This window comes from Synchiropus splendidus, chromosome 3 (assembly GCF_027744825.2).
Source record: "Synchiropus splendidus isolate RoL2022-P1 chromosome 3, RoL_Sspl_1.0, whole genome shotgun sequence".
NCBI lineage: Eukaryota > Metazoa > Chordata > Actinopteri > Syngnathiformes > Callionymidae > Synchiropus > Synchiropus splendidus.
In genome coordinates, this window is record NC_071336.1 from 19952298 (window position 1) to 19979538 (window position 27241).

At 42.3% G+C, this 27241-nt stretch overlaps 1 protein-coding gene across 2 annotated transcripts; it reads left to right on the forward strand.

Annotated features, from left to right (window-relative positions):
- Positions 1–130: 130 nt before the first annotated feature.
- dnajb6b (DnaJ heat shock protein family (Hsp40) member B6b) lies at positions 131–23528 on the forward strand. Of its 2 annotated transcripts, XM_053860375.1 has the most exons (10): positions 131–494; positions 7678–7766; positions 9958–10067; positions 10161–10220; positions 10312–10416; positions 15832–15954; positions 16586–16739; positions 16810–16880; positions 20826–20972; positions 22041–23528. In XM_053860375.1, the coding sequence occupies exons 2-10, from the start codon at positions 7702–7704 to the stop codon at positions 22148–22150; spliced, it is 945 nt and encodes a 314-aa protein (XP_053716350.1). In that variant the 5' UTR covers positions 131–494; positions 7678–7701; the 3' UTR covers positions 22151–23528. The 2 variants fall into 2 exon arrangements, with proteins under 2 accessions (XP_053716350.1, XP_053716351.1); XM_053860376.1 differs by lacking the exons at positions 20826–20972; positions 22041–23528 and having other exon boundaries at positions 143–494; positions 16810–17847.
- Positions 23529–27241: the final 3713 nt, after the last annotated feature.

Sequence of the window (27241 nt, forward strand, 5' to 3'; positions counted from 1 at the left end):
CTGACTTCAAAAGCAAGTACCTTATTGCATCAAAGACAAAAAAATCCTGACTTTATTTGTCCAACCGTATACAGTATCTATGACCTCTACTAAGGAACCTTTAAAGTTAGGCTGCAAGTGACATAAGACAAGTGGTATTTTATCTAGAAAGATAAATTCAGGCTCATGTAAATATTCTGTGTCAGAAACGAGATAAAGATGTCAAGTACAAATCTTAATCTGTAAAAAATGTCAAAATATACCTTGTACGTCATTGTCTCTTAAGGGAAGTGATGGAAATGCTGATAACGCGTCGTAATCTGACGAGAACTGATAACGACATTCTAGAAACTCCCCGTTGTCGTAACGCAATATTCCCACCGTCCCCAAAGGCAGCAGCGTGTTGAGCTCGTCGACACCAGCAGCGAGCAGCCGTCAGCAGCCAAGTCCCAGCACTCAGGCCGAAGAGACGACCGTCCGAGAGGCCGCTTGGAGCCGACGTTTCCCATCACTAGGTGGGTGCGGGTTGCCCTTGTATGTCGCCGTGTGTGTCGCCGACTCGCTGAAAACCCGTCTCTTTGTGCGCCATGTGTCGGCGCATCGTTGTTGCTAGCTTCCTCTTCATTAGCCGCCCGGACAGACCGCTGCCGTTTCACAAGGATTTAACCGTGACCCTAGAAAAATAAAAGCAAACGAATCAGGAGAAAGTCACTAAACTGTGCTTTTAATGTCACCGTTCCCATTAAACGTTGCTCAGCATGACATGTCGCGAGACCTAGCTGCGATGCTAGCTGCATCGCTAAATGTAAATGAAATGGAACGCAGCCCAGGCTAACAGGATAAAACCGAGAACCGTTTGTGTTTGTACCAGCGCACTGTGATCCAGTATCCAACTTCGGAATGTCGCATCGCTACAGACGGTTTCGTTGTTTGGCCACCATGTTGTGTATCTTTAGAAAACAGTCTTGGTCACACAGTATTTACTACTGCTTTTTGCATAGTTGCAATTCAGACCATTCCAGTTTGGTTTGTTATGGACGTGTTAGCATCCAGTTGGATCGAAACTATCGGCTTTGACTGTAGCCTGTAGCAGTTGGATTCTATTTCAAAACGAACTGCATTTGACAGCAAATGCTGCAATAAATACACTACGAGATGCTCATAAAAGCATCGTTCATGACAAATTGTCTGCCAAAATTAACGTCATTCTTAACCAGGTGAAGCTGGGCAGAAAAGGTTGTTCTTACTAGCGATGCTTGAAAAATATATCACCATACGACCATTCAATGTCATGTCAACTTGACTAGTTTTACCCATGCACCACAAGTATGGTTGGCTTGAACAGTACACATTACTTGGTATGATCAAAAACTCCAACATGTTAGGTGTGATGGTACTTTATTCCTGCCTTAAATATCGTTACTGACATCACTGTTAATATGCTGTCAGTCTTCAAGGCCAACCTTTCTCTGGGATCGTTGCCACAGTAATCCCATGCACTATACTTAATGGCTATTTGTTATTGAAATCTCTAATCTAAGAACAAATACGTTGCTGTAATCTTATCCTTTAGTAATTATTTCTCAACTGCAATATATTCTAAATAAAAACACAACATTATACCGTATTTTCTGGTCAATAAGTTCCAGGGTTTCATTGGACCTGCAACTAGTACTCAGGCGTGACTTTTATGTATTATAATATTTAATTTATAAATTCTTAATGTTATTTCTCACTGAACGACATGACCAAGGAGTAAACATTACATCATGTCCATGATGCGCCCTCATGATTTTGATTCTGTCCCACCAACGATTGAGAAGGGTGTTCTCTGTGCCAGAAATCTTACGTGATTAAGCATCACGACAACAAGTAAACACTACATCTATCATGCTACTGGGCACAAATATGGTGTTATTACAAGAGAAGTGGTCTGTTTGTCTTCACAAATAGAAGCATTTTTAAACTGTCACCTGACCTGCTGCTCCTTTTTCCATCCACCACTCGTCCGGCTTTGCTAAACAAGCGCTCACAGTCAACACTATGGTGCAGCAAGGTATTTTCTGGCAAATGTGGCGAGATTAGGAAGCGGTGGTTGGATTTCACTGGCGTGCATTAGTCTTCGTAGCCTCCTGTTTGTTTCTTGTGAAATAATTTTTATATCCCACAGCCTGTCTTAAAAAAACCCTCAATATTATTGGCAGCAAATCACATTTTTTTAATTCCCTGACTTGTTTCTATTTACACAAGTATTTAAAACTACCAGCATTTCCTTAATTTAATCGTCTTCAACCTGGCCTGTTAAATACCACTTTTGAGAATATACATACCTAAAATGTTATGCTGAAGTGAGACTTACTGTTGTCCTTCAGTATTTTTTTAAACATGCTTTTTGCCAATATGGCATTTCAGTGATTAATGAGAAGAGAATATGACTTTTTGTTGGCTGCACTTTGCTCATGTGATTTGATTTCTTGAGCCTGTTACTGTTTTCAGTTGAATGTCAGATTTACAGTAATGTGGAAGTGATATTGACCTTTGGATGCATAACAGTATTATCTCATGACAAGTCACTTGTCAGACCGCCTTGACCTGTGAAACCTGAAGCAGGACGTAACACCTAAACATTACTCATTTGAAGCACTTCCTTTTCAGTGCAATTCAGGATCGAACACGAAACGGCTGCCACCAAACTGCTCCGTTTGTTATGGTATACGGTTTGTGTCTGATGCAGAGTGCGTTTGTTGTTTGAAGTTATTTACTGAGATCTCTGTGGGGAATACAAACTTCAAGCCCAAATTGTATCATTGCTGACTAGGTTTTGACAGATGCTGAATTTGTGATAGTTCGAAGATGATACTTAGATTTTATTTTACCATTTTATCAACTTAGTTTTTTTTCCTTTGTCTTATTGGCTAAATCATTGAGGCTCATAGATACTATAGTTATAGACACAGAGCTGCCGCAGACTGCAGGCTGCCACAGGTGATCAGTTTTTGTAGTCAGCAACTAAAGGCAGTGACATACCCATCGCACACTTTTTGGCCATTCATGATCAGTGGACTGGTTGATCAGTTGGAGCATCTTAAATGTGTCTACAGTCAATACCAGTCCGCATTTGACATCACACGTTTACCTATACTTAGTTTTTTTAACAGGCTGTGGTGTACACACTGGTCAAGTTTGGGTGATCCAAGTGTTGCATAGTTGTAATCATGAATCATCTCTAGGCCCGGGTACCTGGTCCCTCATGATACAGTGCTGCCACAATATTTTGCCCATGTTAACATGTATTCTAAGATTATTGATATATCACAAGAACATTCGTCCTCCACACATCACAATATCTGTCTCTTTGAAGAAATTCAGAATTTATTGACTGCAATGAGTCCGTCTCAAAGGAAATCCAATACATTGTAAATCAATTTCACATGAATGACAACTAGGGATTGTTGATATGCGCAAAAAACACAATGATAAATTTTACCTTTCTGGCATTAACGATCAAACTCACATTTACATTGTATTACATGTGTTTGACATACTACAGTCTCTCTTACAGCCTAGTCATTAGGTTGAAATGTATTGCTGGAGTTTGTCTCCATCATCATCCTTTGTTTATGTTTAAATATAATAAAGTGTAGAGATGAGAATGTTTCTTGTAGAATCACATTGTGTTTGACACTCAGACTAAAGTACCAACGAAGCGCACCTGTTGTGCGCTGTTGTATTCTTCTTTTTCCTTTCTAAGAGTACTGTACTGCAACACCCACTCTTTTTCATGCAAAGCAGAATCATGTGGGAGCTTGAAGAACTGTTGCTGGATTTTTGTGATAGAATGTTTTTAGAATGCCTATATATTTATTGTTTCAGTATCAATTTGGTGCCAGTGTAGTTAAAGTAGGGACTGATGAGATCTTGTGATCTGTGGTAGTGTCTGCTTTTCCAACTTGAGTTTTTTTTAAAGATATGGCATGATGTAAATGACATGGCTTTATATACACGACTGCTGTTAGCACAGTTGGTTCACAATAGCAGAGAAGAGGTTCACAGGAGATAAAGATGGGGCCAAGAGTCAGAGACGTTGTAAAGCTGTTGCTCTTGACAAAGGAACGTCTTACTGACTGCTTTTACACTATCTGACCAACACCACTGCCAACGTTAGGAGTTTCATTTTAAAGTTGAGGATTTTTTTTGGAAAAAACTTAATGGACCTTGATGTTTCAGCTGTGGCTTGTTCTTTAAATTGTGAAATAATGTTGGGCATCTAGTACATTTGATGATGTGCACTTGAGTTCTTGAGTCTGAAGATTTTCCCTATAAGTTTTTTTTTTTCGTTTGAATCTTTATGAAAACTTGTTCTGACCTGACTTGAAGCCTGCGGCCAAGACTCGCATGAATACAAAAATCCATCCTCCTGTCTATTTGCTATCCTCCCCGCACAATCCAAATGATAATCTTCATCATGAAAATATTTTACATTGTATTTATACATCAGTAATAAAATATGGCTCGCATTTAAGCTCTTAATCATGTTAATCTGTTGCATCATTTTGCCTGTCAAGAAAGGTTGACATTTTGGTATGCCAGCTGAGAACAACTTGAACAGCCTCTGTGCTGAGCTTGTCTAAAAGTGTTTGCTCACAAAGGTTACTTGTAACGTCCTGCCAAATCACTGCTTTAAAGATAGATTTTGATAGCGGAACACATTTAGTGATCTTTTTCTGCTCACAGTTCTAATTTGAGAATCAGCCTGCAGTGTCATTTGTGTGCTCCAATCTCAGTTGCACTTCAATCTTGGTGGCTCCAAATTACTGCTCTGATGTCATTAGTGATAAAGGTGATATGCCAAACATTGCTTTGTTTCAAGCTAAGTAACAACATTGTAAAAGAAGCTCAGACAAACCAAAACTTTATCTCGAATAGAAGACACTCTGTGACAGACGTGGAAGGAAATGTTCATTTATGAATTATTATTTTGTTTATTTTACATCTGTGTTCCCACAGGTAGTGACGTACTTCGATGCTTCAATTTTACTTTACACACAGCTGTGACTGTCGACAGCCAAGATGCTTGTGATACTTTGAAACCCAGAAAATCAAGTTTCTCTGTGCTCCATGAAGGTGTTGCGAGGTGAAGAAACAACCCCCAGGTTGACAGAAATAATATGAAACATTCACTTCTCTTACCTGGTGACCATTGGTCTAACATTGTGCAAGAGCTTCAAACCCCAACCTCAAAACATTCATGCCTTCATCCATGGCTGTCTGAACTTACTTTGGATCACACTTGCTCTCTGCATTCTTTGTAAATTGCATTGTTTGTAAAAAAACAGAGACAGCCGTCCTGTTTGAATAACCATTTGTCAGCTGAGCCCCTCACTTGTTTATGGTAAATGTCAACATTTCTCTTTTCGGTGGTTATTATTTCATGTTTTAATATTGGACTGAAACCTTAAAGTAAAACTGCCCAGAAGCATCATGGGAATTACTGACCCACATCTTTTGCAATATGGAAAGTGCAGTGAAGCGGAGCGGCAATGCTTCAGACCGAGCTTTTTCCCGTGTGAGTGCTTACATCTACTCAGACACATTGGGCTCCAGTGCTTGAATGTGATGGTGTAAGTGTAGATACTGCAAGCACATATTAAAATGGCACAGTTGATTTTTTTTTTGGATTGATATTTTGGCCTGCTTATGTATCTGTCGCTGTCATTTGTGTTTCTTGGTTTGAATGCTCTGAATTAATTCACTTAAATTGTGACTACTGCAATTTGGTTTCAAGTAGGTGATATGGCATCTCCAGTCTTGGCCAGTCCTTTTTGTTATTGTTTATCTGCTTTTTAAAAAAATTTTTTTTATGAATTTCTGTACTTGCCCACAATCTGGTTGTTTTTTTTTTCCCGACCTTGGCAGGTTTCAAATGGATGATGTGATGTTTTCCGTAGGGTAACATGGGGTAACTGCTTTAAGCCTGCTGCCCTAAGACACAAACTGTGTAATCTAAACAAAGATTATAAATGACAACTGTCAAATGAAAATCTTATTAATTTTTCATTCACTAGTGCTGATTTTCTGACTGTCCTGTGTATTGTACAAGTGAGATATATTATTATGGATCTGATACTGTGATTGGAAAGGTTTGCAAGCCATTTGAAGGTCCACATGACCTTCCACCCGAGGTGTCATAAAAGAATGGCAAGAGCGCAACAGTCCAATCAGTAGTCTCTTGTTGAGCTGCCAAACTTTCCCACTCGCAGAACTCACAAACGGCAAAGGCCACAGGCTAAGAATAGCAGATAAACAAGACACCATTGACCATGGAGTAAGTAGCCTTGACTTGGTCATAATATAAAATTACTGTTGAGATAAACCACAACCATGTAGCTTACGGCGGCATGTGTAGATTGTTTGGGGGATGGTTAAGTTGCAATTTCAGTATTGCCTGTATAGTATGGCACAAAAAGGATCACACCATTTTATCATACCATTTGAAGTTTTCAATGCATCTCGCCAGTTGTCGAAGCATCTCTAATAAAATTATCGATACGAAAATTATTTAAGCAGTTTTAACAAAGCGCAAAGTAATTTTAAATTCTGAATTATGGAATCAATACATAACAAAGGACATATGAACAGTATACACTCATCAAATGTAGAACAATACAACAGCACACTGCTTAGCAACAAAGCAAATAAAGCATAAGAAGTAAGCATATTAATAGAAGAGCAATCTCCACTCATAACAAACTGATGGGATTTGGAACTGACGTCATGCTACGAATTAAGTGGTTAGCTTGGTGGCCAGTCCTACATTTCTCAGTGAAAGTTGCAAAAACAACAACAAATGATGAGTCGTCTCCTTTTAGCTGAACCAAAGTACTCAATATTAGTAGCAGACCATTTGATGGGAGCTCATCTCATGCACCTCAGGCACCTCTTTACCACCATCAATCAGATTCGTAACACAGCGACCTTTAGTGGTCAAGGTGGAGACGAAGCAGCTGCTCTGTCCATTTTTAATCGATACTGTGACTGAAGGTCACCGTGATGGTACTGCTATTTCCCATGATTTCTAATTGGAGTAGATGAATTGCCCAACCCAACTTTGTATTGGATTAAATATATGAGGGTGAACGCAGCCATCTTTTCATTTATTGTTGGACATTTTGTTTCCTAAGTGCAAACAAAATATAAGCACTTAAAGATGAATGGGGCTTTGGTGCTGAATGATGTGATGGGTTTGTAAATGGTGAAGACTTTTTTTTTTAATTCAGGCTTGCATGTATTAGTAAAGATCATAATTTGTAAAGCATTGGTCAACAAATCTTTAACCAGGTCTTAAAACTGTTCATGGTAACATTTGTCAGTGGGGCATTATTTCAACCTGACACATTTGTATTTTTGCTCCTGGGTGAATAAGAGCTGAATTGTCAGTTATTATGTAAGTTTGCTGAGCTCAAATGAGTAAGACCCCTCGCCCACCACCACCCCCATCTCTATTTTAGTTGAGTTGATTATATTGGCAAGTATTACCACCCGGTTTTAATATTGTCCGCCTTGTCCATCCAGATTTTCACCTCTGGTGTGGGAGGGAAGAATCATGCCCGTCTCACATGGCTGCACTCATCCGACAATCACTGGCTGCTCTCTGCAAGCAGACATGTCTTAACAGAACTTGATTTTTTTTCCCTACAGGGGCCCAGAGCACAAAACAGAACCATGACGGAATACTACCACATATTGGGAGTTCATAAAAATTCATCACAAGATGACATCAAAAAAGCGTGAGTATTCTTTCTTTGTTGTTTAAAGCAAGCAGTTTCTGGTTTGGCACCTTTGGCTGTTTAGGCTTTAGAGTCTAGTTCTGTATGCAATTTATTTTTAGTTTGTTTTTACTTTCTCCTCCTGTGATGAACTGTTAAATATACTTTTATTTTGCTGCGAAGAAGCAACTCTTAGACTGGTATCTATTAGGTCATTTTGTTTGGAATTGTTTTACTAAGAAATGTATTCATAAAATTTGTAATTGGAACTTGTCACTAGAGTCTCAAAAGGTATCTTAACTGCTGTAATAATTCAGCCGTTTTATGTGTAGTAATAGCTGTGTACACATAGAAAAATGACTCTCAAGCGTTGCATGAAACATAGTGTGACACTATATTTAACCAAGGACAAAATGCCAGCTCTTAATGCTGGAGATGGAAAATGTTTATGTGTGTACGTATATATAAAGACCCTCCTGTCGGACACATATCTTATAGCAAGTGTTGTTTTGGCAGCCATGACTACAATAAACAGAGACATCTACTATCTCGAGGAAAGAAAATGCACAGCTGTCCTTCTTACTCGAGCAGAAACAACAAAGACCTCCTGACCTCACAAATAGGGGAGGGAGGCTAAAACAGCAGATTTTGCTGGTTCAGCGTTTTAATGTCTTGCATCAGAGGAGCAGCATCCATGGACAAGCACTGGACTCAGGACGCAAAAAGAATACACAAACTCACATTAACACTTTGAATACATTGCTATGAGTACTTGGTGTATGTTAATCTGTTACACAGCACTGTGCATTCTGTTGTGCAGACTGCACTGTAATATGTCGTCAGCATTATATTCATCAGAGTATAGATGCTGTCTTGTTTTACACATCTCTGAGATAACACCACCCGTCAGGCAGTTATATTGGACAAATGATGGTTTGCGCTGTGCGCCCATAAGTGAAGGTAAGCTGAAGTTTTTACTGGAGGTGCGTGAATGGGCCTCAGCCAGTATTCAGGTCTGCACTTCAAGGAGGATTGTTGTCAGGTGATCTTAGCCATCATTACACCTTATTATCAGCTGGTACCATCAAGTCCAGACCAACCATATAGGGCAAACATTTTTTTCTCACTTTTGCAAATTTCCTCAGCCAATACCTCACAGATCACCCTCAGATCGACAACCTTGGAAACTACCTTGCAGCAAGTGTGCAATGGCGTGCCTCAGGACTTTATTCAGAGATCTGATCAGGAGACGTTGTACAGCTTGTGTTGCTCTTTATGGCAGTCATACATGCTCCTTTTCATTTTCTATCATGGACGTCTTTTAAGACAACATTTATGTTTTCGTCCTTAATGACACTTCTATAATAATCTGTTGGAGACATGTATGAATGTACGATTTTCTCCCAAAGGTGCCCCATGTCCATGTTTGCAGCAATAAGTTTAAGCACAAGTGTGTGCTTAAAATAACTTCAGGTTTCATTCCAAACTACAAATCCAAATATAGTTGTCCAGTCATTAGCTAATAAATTCATTTGAAAATTCTCTCTCGTTTTTCTTTAAGTAGTATAGCAGGGGTGTCAAACCAGTCCTCTAAGGGCCGCAGTGGGTGCAAGTTTTTTGTTCCAAACAAACAATTACACATAGGTTAGCCAGTCAGGTATCATCTGAAACAAGCAACACCTGACTGACAATTACAGTCTTCAGACACTTGATTGGTGAAAGGGTATTCTTTTCATTGGTTGGAACAAAATCCTGCATCCACTGTGGCCCCGTCCATCATCATCATCAAGTAGCTCCTATTTGATGTTTTCATGTGAATAAACTATTTTTATGTGCAGAAAGTAGCACTACAATACAGCCATGCCACTGGCCTATACATGTGAAATATCCAGGTTCCGTCACTTATCTGCTTTTTCACCAATGCAGTCAGGTCCTCGAAGCTTCTTGCACTTAACAACTAATATACTTTATTTCCAGTCCTGTCACTCGTCTTGAAATTGACAAAATATGCAGTCCTCTGAGTCTCACCAATAATGCTCATCGCACCCATTTTTCTCATGACGTGGATGAGCAAGGGCTTGATAGTAATTTTCCAAACAGACCTGCATGAACATGACTGGGACATAACTTCATATACATAGATTTAAATCTAGAGATTCAAAACTTGATTACGACTGTCGCTAATCAACGTTCATGATCACCTGTGTCTCAGGTACAGAAAACTAGCTTTGAAATGGCATCCAGACAAGAATCCAGATAACAAGGAGGAAGCTGAGAGGAGATTTAAAGAACTGTCAGAGGCATATGAGGTTCTCTCAGATGGTAGGTGATAAGCTTCTGTTGCATCAAGCCATTGAACTTGTTCGTTTTACCTTCAATTAACGTGTTTGTGGCTTCATTTTCTTTTCAATACAGAAAACAAAAGGAATATTTATGACCGATACGGTAAAGAAGGTCTGTCTGGAGGTGGTGGAGGTAAGATGATGTTCTGCACCAAGAAAGATGTTTTATCATTGCTTAACTTTTTATTAACTTCTTGACTGCTGTATTTTCATTTCTTTCACAGGAGGTCATCATGATCACTTTGGTGGCAGCACCTTTACATTCCGAAATCCTGAGGATGTTTTCAGGGAGTTCTTTGGTGGCAGGGATCCATTTGCACATTTCTTTGGTAAGTTGTCGGCAAAGTCGACCGCCCACTTCTCCCGGTGAAGTGTGACATTACACTTTTTTGTTGCTGTAGTTGTGCTGGTACTTAAAGATTTATATGTTCAGGTTTATTTTCCCAATGATGTCATGGAATTGCATCACAAACCCCTTATCCGTGTTTGACAACTTGCCTTCATCAAACATGAGGCTTCATTATCACAAAGCTGCACCTTCAACAACAAGATACTGTAGTCCTGTAGTCAGGGAAGATGTGAATCATAGTTTCACAAGACTACAGTATCTGTACAGTATATGTTGAAGGTGCAGCGTTTGAAGGTGCAGCTTTGTGATAATGAAGTCTCATGTTTGATGAAGTAGTTTGTGATGATGTAAATATATCTATCTATCTATGTAGATAGATTTTTAATCCAGCTAATGTGTTTTGCTTACACTTAAGATTAGGGAACACACATCACCATAAATGATGTATTAATGAATGGAATGAGTGGCGTGTTATACAACTATTATACATGAAGTACTGATTAGTATATTGCTTAACCTGACTCTGTTTAACCCTGAAATGCTCCACCAAAAGTTCAAACAACAGTATTAAGCAGTAAATGGGCAACTGATTTAATGGTTGTTATGTAACCCCTCCAGTCTAAATTGTAACCCCTATTTCGTACATCAACTTCTGGCTTGGACAATTGAATTTTGATCTGTCTCATTACCCTAAGATATTAATTTACTCTATTACGCTGATATGCAAATGGTGAAAATTAAATGTACGCATTTTTGGTCGAGCTGGCTGCTCTCCATTGTTAGCAGCTTGACTGGACTTTATTGAATTATACTACTGTTTGTATGACTATTTTGTCAGGGTTTTACAAAAATAAAAGAAAGAAAGGTGTGTAAATTTAGAAACAGGATTAATTTGAATCGATACTGAGGGATGCTAAAACTGAAGGTGGGGGCGGTTGGTTGTCTGGGATCCGACTGATTGGGAGGCCTGTGTATTTTTGCCCGGCACAGCTCTAAATATGGAGTTCAGACCAAGGCAGTGGATTAAATTGAGCGTCTGCATCACTCTGCTGGAATGTTTTCAAACATAGCTTCCATATTAAACAAAAGCAGATGTAATAACACTAAGTGTGCGTGCATGTGTCGTGTGACATGTTCCTGGAAGAGTCCACAGAGACTTTTGTTAACTGCCGAAATACAGTATCAGACCATAGCCATAAGATAAGGATGAGTGGGGGATTGAGTAAATGTGTAATCATGATCTTTGACCTTTATCTTGAATTGATTCGCGTATCTCGCTATTGATGCCTTTATCTATGTTTGTTCCTGCAGTGTACAAATTAGAAACACAAATAGTAACTTCCAGAGAAGCAACGAAGACGGTCTTTAAATGTCATTTTAAAATCGCAGCTGGTCTGGTGGATCTGTCACTCTCCAACCACAGAATCCGGAGGTGGGGGTTGATGAGGGGGCGCTTAGGGCTCAGAGGAGAGCTGCGCTCACTCTCGGATAAACGTGGAGAAGTAAACAAGGATGAAGGTTGGGCGTCAGCTTATGTCATAACCCAGGTGATCCAGTCGTGGTTCTGCAGTTGCTCTGTGGACTTGTGTAAATTCAGGAGTGTAAACTTGGCTTGAACAAACTATGTTCTTGTTTTACATATTCAACACAAACAGGATGATGGCTTTCCATAGAAGTCATCAGATGGCAGCTGGCTTTTAGTCAGGATTTTGAAACGTGCGTCTAAACCCCCGCCACCAACCCATAACCCCGCCCAAACCCCACCCACTCCCGACACAGTATGTCAACGACTGACAACTAACAACTTGATTTGTAAAAAACACAGCTGTAAACATCTATTTGTACCAAAATAACTTGATAAACAACAAATAAACAAGCATCTGAGTCAAATGACAAATGTTAACAGACATGAAGTCAGTAACTGTTGCCACAGTAACACTTTGAGATGCAGGGTCCCCTGGGCAATTGTTTTACTTGGCTGACCCTGATTAATTATAATAATAATAATAATAAAACATTTTTATAATGATTCTTTCCCTTACTACAAGCCATTGTCATGTGCAGTCTCGTGTCTGTCTTTTTTCATGTATTTATTCAAGATATGCATCCAGTTGTATCAGCTGTGATGGTTTTCAAAACTTTCACAACCACAACATTCATTCATTCAAACAATACAATACTACTCGAATTTTGATCCCTGTTAAGCTTTTCAGCGCTTGGAAGTTTTTGTCTCTCTAAATTTGTCACTTGTTTTCACATTTGCTTTCACATTTTTGAGATCTTACTTCTGATCTATTGCAAAGGGTTACACAGGGCGTCCATGAATTCTCTTCACTAAAAATGCACTGAATATTTGGTTACCGAATATCTTCAGCCGAATATTATATTATAAAAAACTATTAATACATTACCAACAATGATGTAATACAATGCATTTTTTTTAAATTGCTTATAAAAACTTCCATTTGCGGCTAAAGGAAAATGCGCCATGCAGCTCTGAAGTAAGATGCACCAGCCCACAGTGGCAATCTGTGCCACCACTTTAAACGCTAACAGCAACATCTGCCCGGGTCACTGTGTGGTCTGGTGGGTATCAGCTTGGTCGGTAGGGCTGGGTATCGATTCTAATTTCAAGAATCGATTTGATTCCGATTCTCATGACTTAGAATCGATTATCACGATTCAATTCGATTCGATCCGATCCAATCTCGATTCAGGTTAGTATTTAAAACCATTTTCTGAGCTGTTGCCATAATCACACGACAATTTACGCAACGTATTAATACTAGTATCATATTGACATTCAACAGGAAATTAATGAAGGATTCATAGTAAATGATAATAAAGATCCAGACACAGAACGCCAGATGTGACTGCTCATGGGACTGGTGCATTATTAGAAATATGACATTAAAATTCACCCAAAAGATGCTGCTGTTTAATACTAATGCATTTTTATGTTATTATCAAAATGAAAAAAAAAAGATGTTCTCAGCCACTGAAAATGTAAACAGAGTGCTGGTTACTGACTTAACAGCAACCTGACGGTCATTGCGCAGTACGCGAACAGTTCTCTGTGGTCTGTAGTACGTACAACAAGAGATTCCAGTCCTCATCAATATAGTGAGTTGTCAGACTCGTGTAAGATTGCGAAGATGTCCACGTATCACTTGTAATGCCCACCCTGACTGCTGACTGAAGCTTACTTTTCACGTTTTCTTTGACTGACTGGTGCATGTTTGGGATAACAGACGTTTGCGAGACACCGTAACATAGTGTGACTCTGTTACTTTCATTAGACGCCTGAAGCCCTCGTTTTCAACGACGGAAGACGGGCGCATATCTTTGCAAATGAAGCCCGCAATCGCTTCGGTTACTTTGACAGAGCGTGCAGAATTACCCGCTAGTGGTAAAGTTCGCTCGAGTTTCATTTGTTGTGGCCCGGTGGATGGCTTGGACAGGAGGTGAGGTGGGTCATATTTCCGCAATACTACAACACTTCCAATACCTCCATTAGGCGTAACATGCTAATTGCTTTGCTTTTGTCGAGCGCATTTTTGGTTTGGTCGTGTCTGAACCCAAAATGGTGCCAGACCATTGCTTTGAGCGTTTCAGGCGTTTTCAAACCCGGCACGTTGCTCGTGTTGCCACTGTGAGGAGGCATGTTGTTTTGACTTTGGTGTCCCAGGTACGCGCCTGCGTCAAAGAGGTTGGACTTCACCTGGACAATATCTGTTAAAACGTAAATTAATTAATCTGATCTTTGGACCTACGAATCGATTTTATGGAATTAATGTATGAATCGATTCAGAATCAGAAAATCGATTTTTTTTAAACACGGCGCTATTGGTCGACAACTTTGTGGTGCTGTGTCCACTGAAGCTGGCACTGGAATGGGTTATGAATTTAGTTGAATTTCTTCAGACCCCGTCGCATTAACAAAGACATTTTTATCACCTTTTTTCTGGGAATTCGAATGCTAAGAAAAAAGACGTGAATGAAGCTGTGTGCTAGTTCACTGCATGAGTTCGGTTACTGACTCCCTCACTGAGTCATATCATTGGCTCAGCTATTGACACAGTAATCTAAAGGAACCTGTTCTTCCAAAGTAAAAAAAAAAACAAACAGTTTTTATATTGATCATTTATTGTTCTGCTGTTCATTAATTTCTGTCTACTTATTTATATACTTTTTTTCCCCACTTGGTGCTGTCAGAGAGCTGGGTGACTTCGGTCTGGAGGGCTGCTCCGACTGATTGTCCACTGATCGTGATCAGCTGATTTCAGCGTGACCAGTGAATGCTGATCACTACCTGTCATTGCTGATCACAACAACCGATCACGTGTGACACATCCGCTCCTCCCTTGTTGCTGCTCACTCAGCAGCAGCCGTGAAGCGGTGGTCTACAGTGAAGATTCTTTCAATCTGTCATTTACAGTTTGCATCCTGCAGCACATGCAGCACATGAAGCACCTTCAAATTAAACGCGCCATTTAAAGCACCTGCACCAGCACTTGACGGAACACTAAGTTTTGCGGGCTCATGAAAGTGAGACCGTTGGTTCCTCAGCAGCAGACTGTTAGCACCTGCGTGTCCGAGCGTGGTATTTGGATGAGCCAGTTGCCCAAGAAATAATCTATAATTTCACCGAGCTAGATGAGCAGCCTTTTTCAGGTGTCGCTTGTGTGGAGACAGAAACAAGCGGACCCATCGCCGTTTTCGAGTCAGGTGCAGTGTTTATCAGCCACCTGAATCTGAAACTGTCGAAGAAGTCCCGAGTGGAAACTTTCATAAATGCAGTGCACTGTGTCTCGGAGTCCCGCTACAAGCAGCCAGTATGTAAATATTTCACAGACATAGCAGAGTCTCAAGAGACTCACCAAACTGCAACGTCTCACATCAACTTAAATGTTTTTCAGTTGTCCTTTGGCACCAAAGTTTTTTTTTTTTCTATTTTTTGCCTTCTTGAAGAGGTATATTAAAATGTGTCTGAATGAAAATGATTTAATGGTTCATGTTTTCACGTACACAGAAGGTCTCATCATTTTCATTACAAATTCATTGTCAGATCGGTATCGGTGATCAGCAGCAAAAACCCTGATCGGTGCATCCCTAGTCTGGAGCTTCATGAAGAGTGACTTGGCAACTCAGCTCTTGTATTTCTGTCTCCATAAATTCAAGGTCATGTGTTTTCTTAGCAAACGGTGCCAGTGATCCATCTTTATCTTGGCTGGGTCGCCCAGATTGTCTCGACATTATTAGTCGCGAGTCCTCTGGGGGCTGTTGCGCTGGGCCTCACTGGGTTCAGGTTATGAAATGTGTATTCATTCCAGCCTGTCACTTTCTGCTAGACTGGTTTAAAAACGTGACTTTTTTCCCTTGGTTCCGTCCTCAGCTGATGACCCATTTGACAACTTCTTTGGGGGAAGTCACAGTCGCCACACAGGGATGAGCAGAAGTCGGATGGATAATGGCTTTGGAGCCTTCCCCGGATTCAGCTTCTCAGGGTTTAATTCAGGTGAGCGCACACCAAGTGTTCAAATTCATCCAGGTAATACAGTCCATAATTTAGCAGATTGTTGCCGTTTGGGTGCAGAAACTTGCTCCGTTGTGAGCGTTAATTGACTGTGGGTCGTGTAATGCAGCAGCATTGTCTTTCGCTTGTGGAGTAGGTGAAGTGTTTGTGTCAGACTAAAATTTTGAACTGTCACCAGGGTGGATATTAAACCCTGGGGAGGTTGGAGAAACAGGGATGAACAAACAAACAAACTCCACTGAGGCTGGAAAGCTCTGTCTCACCGATGAATCAGCCTGTCCAGAAGTTTATCTCAAGGATGCAGTCTCATTCACCCGCTACTTCAGAATTTTGATACCATTTAATGGGTCTTGAGCACTGTTCAAAATATTCCAGCTATGTCTACGTTCCACATGATTCAGAGTGCAGACTTCCACTGTGTCGAAACACATGCTTTTCCTTCTTTCTTCAGTGACCGGGGCTTAGACTCAACCCATCACCCACAGACAACACAGTCACGCCTGAAGAGAATCTAGGGATTAGCACACGTATTTTGATGTCGCTGTCTATTCAGTTTACTACGTGTATTACACACATGGCGCTCACGACATGTTCCTGTTCATGTTCCTTGAAGGTTTTAGTTCATTTGGGGACATGGGCGGAGGCTTCAGCTCCTTCTCCTCGTTCGGAGGCGGAGGAGGCGGCGGCGGCGGTGGAGGGATGGGTAACTTCAGATCCGTGTCCACCTCCACGACGTTCGTCAACGGCAAAAAAATCACCACGAAACGGTACTTCTTTACCCCGAGTTTAAAAGGCAAGAGATCTTCTAAGCCAAGCTTGTTTTTCATGTCCCCATAGGATCGTGGAGAATGGACAGGAGCGTGTGGAAGTGGAGGAGGATGGTCAGTTAAAGTCCTTAACAGTCAATGGTAAGGAGCAAATGCTTCGACTGGACAACAAGTGATTTTCTCATCGCTGCTTTAGACCAAACTTGAGTTTCCCTCAGCTGAAAAAAAAAAAAGTTGTCGTTATTTCACTGAACTGTGTTGGCTACGAGGAAGTTTACTTTCTGTCCTGCATCTGGAAGAACAGTTTTCCTGCTGGTTTAGAGGGAAGAGAATGACCACATTATTTGTACATTTGTATTTATTCCATTCATCAGCCCAGGGATTTCTTTTCTTTACCTAAGGAGCACAAACATTCTTGTGAAGATATGAAATAGTCCCCTTTTCTCAGTAAATATTGCCTGTTACCAAACCATAATGCATTCATGCAGAGAAAATTGTCAACTAAACTTTTCATGAAGACTTAATTGGTTAGTTACTGGTGTGCACTTAGTTGATGAAAACCCTGTTTTTTTTAAAAAAAAAACCCAACATTTTATTTATTGACAAAAACAGACTGAACAAAACGACAAGCATTCCATTTCTTTTAATTTCAATTTTGCCAAGTAGCCAGTATTTCATGACACAACCTGCATGAATGCATTGTGCTTTGGGGGTCTGTCTTGTTGCAAGAAAAGAAAATTGTGTAAGTTTGATTTCGCATGTCCTCTTTCATCGAACGATTTAACAATGAAGCTTAATCACCTCACCCTAATGTCTGGAACATCACCCTGCTAACCAGTTTGCTGTTACTATGTTCACGTGTGTGCTTAAGCTGAGCGACAGATAATAAACAATCTCCATGAATGTGCATAGTCTTACGTCCGTGTGTGTGTATTTGAAAGCACCAGGTTGATTCTGCATGATAACAGCAGGCTGCTTTTCTACTTCCACTGTAATTTCTGAAATTCAAAGCATCGACGATGAACCAATTGCTTAACATATTTTCCATTCACTGTTAAAACAATTCAAATAAAATCTCAATTCTGTTTGTTGTGGCAAGTCGTATCCACTCACTTTGTTTGTGTCTTTCTTGAATGAAGCAGCGTGTGTTTGTGCCTGATCACGTTCCAACCACGGGCTTGTTTTCACTCTACTGTATACTTGCTCACCATTTTCTTAACCAACTAATCCATATGAGTGGCAGTGACTCACAACAGGTTTGGACGCACCCCACGGATTACCTGCTGACACCGCTTTTACTAAATCCAGCCTCATGAAGCCTGAGAATGACAGGTAGCTGGTTCATGTTTAAGGTGGGGCTCCTCTGAGCAACATTTCCTATGACCTCACAAGTTACACTGCACTTCTCAACGGTTGCTTTTTCACCTCACACTAAATTCTCTCGTACACTGGGCTTGACCTCACCATGAGGCTGGTGAATGTAAATGGAAGCAGCCGCTAAATTCATTTGAATGAAACTGACTGGTCAGAGTTAATAGGACTTCCACTCAGGCCTGTTTATTCTGTCTGTTGCAGCAGAGTACCACATGGTGATTGAGAAGGTGATGGTTGGAGCTGTTTGAAGGAGATGAATTTCTCTTAAAAGATGCAGTCGCCCCCACATTTACTGTCAAACTGAGCACGTATTCATCAGTGTGATACAATCTGAAACATACTGTCCACTGTAGTTGGTGGTAGTCATGTTTCCAAACCAAGTCAAGAACTGAAACGCTATCATGGAGCAAACTGTTTTGTTCTATATCCAGTTAGGTCTCTCTCTGCTCTGGTCTCGAATGGTATTAACCACAACACTAGACTTTAGAACCGGGTCCATTGGAAGAGCTGCCACAGAATATTGTTCTCTGAATCGTATATGTGGTCAGTGACACTGACATGTTGAGATCCGTCCCTCTGCTTCACAATAGAACACTCAAGAGCCACATGGACTTGGTGTGCTTTTCGGTTTGACTTGCCTCCAAGACGCCCGGCACAGAGAAGCGCGAGTCTGTTCTGTGGAATGTGCTCGGGGCCAGATTATGTACACAAGCCCAGCTGCATGTTTTGCAAGAGCCCAGTCAGGAGCGAGCAGAGAAGAGAGATAAGTCCAAGGTGAAGAAGCCTCTGGTGGCCTGTCAATATTTGAGAGTGGCTCAGGTATGTGACATGTAATGTTGGTGTGGAACAACTCACATGACCTGTGGAAGTGGATCTACGAAGCCACGCCAAGACAGTGGTTTCTGTTCTCTAGTGGCGAGAAACCAACCCCTCGCTGTTTATGCAACTTCGTCAGCCTTTGACTTCCAGAGCAAGAATGAAAAGGCGTGTTCAGTGGGGTGCGGTGGCTCCCTCTGCTGGCTTGAAATAAGCATTACCAGTTGACGTTAATATTCAGGCGTTATTTTCTTCCATTGACACCGTGAAAGGCTCTTAAGAGGCGTTGCGTTAATCGACCTTAACATCGTTGTAAGCATGTATTTTTATGGGAATTTCGCTGCCGATACTTCAGGTGCATTCGCTGTATACTAAGTTGGCGGTAAACTATTAAAACTACTTTGTAATGTGTGACGGTGAATTCTCCACCCGGGTGGTGCACCAGCGTTGTTTGTCCACCAGATAGCAGTGTTTCCATTGTGAAAACACAGACAGCGCTTGTGAGCCCCTTCGTTTCACTGCTGACATTAGTCGCGAGGAAAACGTGCAGCAAACAAGTGTCTCGGGACTTGAATCTACTCAAAATGGATCAATGTCCCGCGAGTTCTTGGTTACAATGGCTTTGTTAGAGGACGTGAACACAAATCTTCATTTAGAAGCGCTGCCGTCACGTGTTCCGGGTGCCAGTGACGCGGTGTTGAGCGCTCCACCCCGGAGCTACGCACCTTTGTGCATAATGCATAAAGTGGTGCCGGGATCAGTGGCAAGTTGGATATCAAGGAGACTGTAATGACACAAGTCTGCTCCAACAATACTCCAGTCTCAGCGATATAATGAGACTGGAGACTGTTACATGAGTGAATTTGGATCCGGAGTTCCAACCTAATGACAGAAGTAACTGCATGTCAAACACCGCTGTAAAGTCACGGTCAATAAATCCATCAAAGAAAACAAGCGAAGGCCATGAAGTCGCATTTCAGTCTCAACAAACGGGTCAGTCAGTTTGTCGAGTCAGGAAAGTTCAGAACAAGAAGCTTGAGTACAAGCCCCCATTTCAAGTAAGAGAAGCGTCCAGAACAAGTCATAGAAGCCACCACAAGCTGTGAGAAACCCTTCTGCTTAGCACAGATGTGGCTCGAGTCATGGCGAGTCCCCTCATCATGAAGAAGCGCAAACATGTCCTAGGCCTTAAAGAGGTGGAAAGCCAGCTGAGAAACCAACCTGGTGGTCAAAAGCTTCCCACCATTCACACTGCAAGTCCCATATTGCACCGCAACAGTTGCCAATAACATGTGCATACTTGACTGAACTCGGGTGAAAAAGTAACTCAGTCCATACAAGGCTTATCACAAGTCACTTATTTCAAGCATTTTACTTCAGACGTGAAAGTACTGTGATTCCAGTCCCACCACAGGCTGTGTGTGCAGTGTCCACCGCCTCAGCCTGCCGAGCATCTGGCCTCCTTTCTTCCCCTCTTCACTGCTTTAATTACACGACACAATGGCGATGAGATCTGCCTGTAATCTCACAGCATAATAAGTCTGCCCCCCCACCCACCCCTGCCTTCCACTAATTCAATATAAATGTAAATTACCTCGAGAAAAAAGTAGCCAAATCACATTTTATTTACATGACTAATCACAATAAAGTCAGGCGGATAAAGCATAAATGAAGTGCACTTCAATGGAAATTCTTGTTTTAGATCTACCTCTTTGCTGTCTGTTACATGAAAGCTTCCCACTCGCTGGACATGTCTGATCTGAATTCACGCCGTCACCAGGCTCCTAGCAGGAGCTGACAGAAGTAAATAAAGATCTGTTGCAGGACGGAGCGCCGCAGGCCACCGGCGGAGGTGGAGAAGGCGGTGATTCATTTGCTCTCTGCTCTCCTCTGCAGAGCTGCGAGCCGAGGAACCTCGGGAGGACGAGTTCCGTCGCCACAGACAGAGCGCGCTTCCTGGCCTGGGCCTGCACCAGCGCTATCTGAGAAATCCCTCAGAGGAAGAGGAGGAGCACGGCCTGCAGAGTCTGGCTGTAACAAGAGGTGCGCCCGCCCGCACGGGGGCTGATTCATTACCAAGCCAGCGGCCTGCGTTCAGAGCATCCAGCCTTAATAAGCGCAGCTAATTGTGGGCTTTTGTGTCGGACGGCCGCACAAAAGACGGCGAGCCAAAGTGGCGCGGCTGATTGGCAGATGTAAACAGGGAGGACAGAGGTGTTCATTAAGCAGCTGTGTTCTTCTCCGCAGAGGTCAGAGGTCGCCCCAGGTTTTTCGCTCCACAGGTTCACAAAGTCAAGGCGAAAGAGCCGAGCCATTATCGGCCGACAGACAGGGTTTTCAGATAAGCGCCGTCATTAGCTAAGTGAGTTTGTCGCGTGCGTCTGCTCGCAGGCAAACAATCGCCTTTTGATGTTTTTATTGTCCGCACTTGTCCTGTGCAACTTTTTTGGAGGTGAAAATGACAAACTTTGGAAGCGGTTGTTTCAGTGGAAAGCAGAGAGAATCGTCGTTGGCAGGTGAGGCAACAGTGTGTGAACAGCTAGAGCTTCACTGTATCATGGTTCAGGTTAGGACTCAATAGCGACGTAGAAATACGTCTGGTCATAGTCAACCACTCAAAATCATATCATTATCAGTTGAGATGCTAAATGCTAAAGTCATTTTTGGTTTGTTTTGGTTGTTTTGTATGTTTGGCTTTGCTTCTTCTGATACCTTGCTGTTCTTCCCCGTGGTTGGGAATAAACAAGTAACATCCAACTTACGACCGGGATCGGTTCCGACCGGTTCCGTTGTAAGTCAGTTTGGATGTAGGTCGAATGCCATTCAAAATGGCCGACGTGAGGGTTATAGGTACTACTGTAGTGGTAGATCAGTGTGTGAGAGCGAGATGCCGTAACTGTCGTACGCGATGCTAAGCTGCTACGTGCTGCGGTGCCAGACATTGAATAAAAAAAAAATTATAATAAAAAAAGCTCCTGCTGGCCGTGGTCGTAACTACGGGTGGACGTAAGTCGAGCAGGTCGTGATCGGATGTTACTTGTACTGTTCATATGCCGCTTATTAGAACCGTTATGATTTACCTGAACCTGGACTGTTTGCTCTCCACTGCAGGTCACACAGACTCAAAGAGGAAGAAACCCTGGCAGAAGGAGGCAGAGTCCAGACGGAAACGTGTGCCACGACTTGTTCCCAGATTCAGCGGATTTGGCTCCTTTTTTTGAGGACACTTGAAGATCCAAGCACTTAAACACAGACACATACGTTTCCTGCCTGAATGCCAAGTGTAAAAATTTTGTTGGAGATTTTAGATGCGTATCTCAGTGTTTGACTTTCGGATGAGTAGATAGGCCACATTAGTGCGCGCCACACATGACGTATACCCTCTTGTTCATGTTTTTAAGTGTCATTTTAAGATTTCAAATGAATAAAGTCAGACAGAGAAGGGAATTTTAGGTTGAACATGAGGATTTGGGAATATGACATGTCTCAAATTGAAGTTCTCGGGGGGCAAATCTGGCCTACAGATTCATTTGTTTTCCAGCCAATGAGAGCTTGAAACAGTCAAAACTGGGGTCAGTGTTAATCTGAGGCTCCACTGCATATTGTGATATGACTGTGTCACTGTTCTTGCTTCACACTTAAACAGCCGGGACAGTTCGACGCCACCTATTAACCAGAAACTTGCAAATACGAGAAGTAGAAGGTGGAGAATTTGAAAATAAATAGAAAGCGAAACTTACACAAACATATGTCTGCTGAATTTAGCCTCCAGGAATGACACTGTTGGGGCTCATATTTCCTCTTAATGTTTGTTGACTTTTCAGTTCATAAAATCCATAACATCTTCATTTTTCAGTCAGCTCAATTGCATCAAATAGAAACACTATTAAAGCCTAAAGAGGTGAATATCTTGAAACCTACAAAGTCAGATATCCCCATATCATGACCCCCGAAACATATTCTAATACCTGGATGATTTCTTCGAGTTTTTGGTTTGATGCTTTTATTTTGCTAACTTAGTTTCTAGGTGATGTGTACGCAAGTGCCTGAGTTTCGCGCAAGAGATGAGCAGCAGAGTACCGAACCATGATGAAGGGAATGAGTTGGATGAAGGGGCAAAGAAGCAGAAGGTGGTAAACAGGTTGAGGCGCACACATTTATACTGTAAACAAATGGTTGTGCTGTTTGTAAATGCAAATGAATCTTTTTCCCTTCCTGTTCAGGTGGGGTTTGGGAGTGGGGGGAGTTTTGACTGCTGTAAGACAGACACGGTGCAGCTGTGAAGATACTACGAATATTTTTTTCGAAGCATTTAAAGACTTAGCTGGTGTGAGAATGACAGAAATAGACCTTTCTACGCTAATACCATGTTTCCCTTGGAATATATGAGGCTTATTACAGCAGCTCCTGGTTCCTACATCACCCTGACGATCAGCCATTATTAGCCTCGATAATCCCACTGAGCAAACACTCCCTCGTCCCTTTGTGAGATTCGTCAGTGAGCACCGTTCTGAAGACGCCGTCCTCAGAAACGCTTCGTTTGCCTCTGACCAACCTTGTGCTTTGTGAACAAATTCAATTTCTATGTAAGCCATTAAATGCTGGAACATGAGTCCTGGCTGAGGGTTTTCTATAAGTACTGTATGTGTACGTCAGTTACATGACATGTTCCCCGCATCACCACACACAAGCACATCTATAGCTGCGCGAGCAAGGAGAGAAGCGTCAAGGTTGCACAACTGACAAACAACAGTTTCTGACACAAACCTCTGAGTTCTGGCCTGGCAGCTCAGCTCATGTGGCTCACGGGAGCTCAGAATTCAATTCACTTTCGATCTCAGCCAAAACTAGATCTCCCACAATGGCCTGATGATGTCGTGATTCCATGCAGTTTTTTTGGGGGGATGCCGAGATTCTAAATGTCAACAATTGTCATGGAAACTGAGGAGGCAGTTTGGAAGGAACTTGTTGAAAGAAGGTGGCCGTTTATGCTTTCAGGGGAAAACCTGAGTGTCGGAAGCTGCGAAGAACGATTTCAACTGGTTTTAAAATTGGACACATGGAGAACAGTGATGACCTCTGAGAAATGAACACACATTTGTTCGTCCTGTATGACAGTGTACTCTGGTTCACGACTATGATAACACAATGCCAGGTTTGAGGCTGAACTTGAGAGTACATGCGGAGATCCACCGATGACTCTCTTCCAGAATGTGTCTGGGGGGGGTGTCTGCCCTCAGCCTGTACCCCCACGTTCCTCAATTGTGGCTGTTTAAACCCAACTTGACCATGTCACTACTGAAACTGAAATACAACTGAAATCACATAGTGAAATGTTCTGCTTCTGAGACACTTTTTCTACCTTCTACTCACTTCACACCACCATCTTTCAGAGTAATGTTCTGACAATGAAACAGTGGCGGTTTGCAATGTCAGCCTTGAACATCATCGTATCAGGGTCTCCTGACTGACCTCGGTCTTTCATACCATCTTTTGTGATCGCAATCTAAAACCGCTTTGAAAAAGAGTCCTTCCAATCCTGACGCAGACTGGGCTGTGACCGTCATCACGGAGTTCAAGCGTACGCTGAAAGCCATCTTGCTTGTTCTTCGTTCACGTTCAGAAATGTCACAGCAAAATGTTTCGCATCTTGAATGATCTGTTCAAATCCGAATATTGAACAGGAACGACACCACGATCCACCCCAAGTAGGGCAATCTGAAAATACGCGAAGGACCCAAAACTGACCCCTGAGGGACACCATAAGGAAAGGCATCAAACATCACATGAAATATTATCCTACATCAATACAACACATTGTTTTATTCACTTCATGTTTCCTCATTCGCGGTTGAAGGAAGACAAACCATTCACTCCAGTGCCGAGGAGTTTTTTTTTTTCACCATCTCCCTCCAAATGAAATGCACAGAAGCAGGATTTGCAGCGTGGATTTTGCCTAGTCTGGGAGGCAGCAGTATTCTGAGATTATTTAGGGTGAGCGCGCGGCGCTTTGTTTTATTCATACGGCCAAACGCAGGCACATGACCCCGCAACTCATTTGGCTCTTCCTCCCGTGCAGCCAGTCGTCTCTGAGGGTTTAATTATACTGTGTGGAGGCAGCGGCCAATCTCCCTCAATTGCCTTCCAAAGTCATTGCACAAGTCTGGGTGATTGGGGAGAAAACACGTCCTCCTGCTGACTTCCACTCTGATGACATCAACCTCCTGAGGGCTGAGGAGCGCAGTGACAGTTCACCGCCGCCTGTCACTCCACGTCTGCCTCCCTTCAGAAGAAAAATGGCCCATTTTCGCCCGCGTGTAGTGGTGCGTTTATTGACAACCTATCTGCACGCAGAATGAAGTTAAGCATCCACGATCGATAGAGAGCACCGCGACGCCAAACGCACACACAAGCTGCGATGACATTGCTCCTTACATTTAGGATGACAGAGCTAATGTGATTGCCTCCACCTCTCGGGGACGGGACAGTAAAGGTGCATTGTTATCTCAGGCGTAGTCACCCGTTTACACAGGCAGGCTGTGAGGGCCCAGGGGAGTGTGGTGGATGTGGCCATGGGCGTCACATGCTCTCATATCATCACTATAGCATTAAGACAGAGTGGCACTCCAGTGCCAGTTTATGTCCTACAATCTGCTAAACACGGATTCATGCTTCAATGCCTTGTGATTGGGTTCTGTTCTGTTCATCACTGTTTATGTTATTTGCTCTCTTTTCTTTCTCCTTGTTGAACCGGTTACAGTTTCAGTGTGAAACTGGCGGGACATGGGAAGTGTCCACCAAGACCGCAGTACACGGGAGCTCAAGCGGGTGCAATGTAATGTACCGAAGTAAGATGCAAGTGTGTCCTGTTGCTGCCGGAGCAACAAAGAGACATAATCCAGATACTCATCCGTCATTTACCAAAAGATTATTTCATACATACATACCATCAGTGTGTACTCACAATCATCCATCCATCTAATTCACATGTACTTCCATCCATTCACCCATCCACCCATCCATCCATCCATCCATCCATCCATCCATCCAACCGCCCATCTGTCAATCCATCCACCTCCTCACGAATTGTTATGTACTTCCATTCATCCATCATCCATCCATCCATGCATCCATCCTCCTTCTCACTAATTCACATGTACTTCCATCCATCCATCCAACCGCCCATCTGTCAATCCATCCACCTCCTCACCAATTGTTATGTACTTCCATTCATCCATCATCCATCCATCCACCTCCTCACTAGTTGATGTGTACTTCCATCCATCCATCCATCATCCTCCTTCTCACTAATTCACATGTACTTCCATCCATCCATCCATCCAACCGCCCATCTGTCAATCCATCCACCTCCTCACGAATTATGTACTTCCATTCATCCATCATCCATCCATGCATGCATGCATGCTCCCGTCCGTCAATCCATCCACCTCCTCACCAATTGTTATGTACTTCCATTCATCCATCATCCATCCATCCACCTCCTCACTAGTTGATGTGTACTTCCATCCATCCGTCCCTCCACCCAGCCGCAGGTACACCCATCCACTCACATATCCATCAGATCTTATCTACCCATCAACCTTTCACATTTATTCATGTTTTAACCCACTCATCCATTCACCCTGCCTTTGAATGAATTCAGCAGTTATTCATACCAATGTCAATGGTTTATCATCTCCTCAGAGAACTCAGGTGGACTTTGTTTTTCCAAACATTGATCTATATCTGCCAGTGCCATCTTCCTTCATTCTTGTGTCGTCTGCCCTTTCTTCCCCTGTGTTACACCAGAGGCTAAATGATAGCATCTGTGTTTGGTGATGACATTGTTTCTGTGTCTCGCCCACTGCCATCATCTCGACATCCTCCCCTTCCTCTTCAGCCGCCCGTCTATCAGCTCTCCTATGATGGATTTGCAGAGACACGTCACTCCGGGCCAGCACACACAGCGCAGCCCTTCATAATGAAATCCCACAGATCAAGAAAAGACATCAACAATATTCTCCTGAAATATGGGTTGATTTTCCTGTCATTCTGCGGCAAAGAGGAACGCGTATAGATGGATATTCTCAGTTAAAATATCAAGAGCTGGTGATATATAGACGGAGGGTGACAGATAGAAGGATGAGTGAATATATGACCGGTGCCGTGAGTAAAATGTAGCGGAACCGAAGGTTGGCTGGGTGGACACTTGTGAAGTTGAAGGCACGTTGTTGGTTATAGAAGGGTTGGTGACGTTCAACTAGTGTAGAACAGAAGGAGTACAATATCAAAGGCACAACAGAGGGATGGAT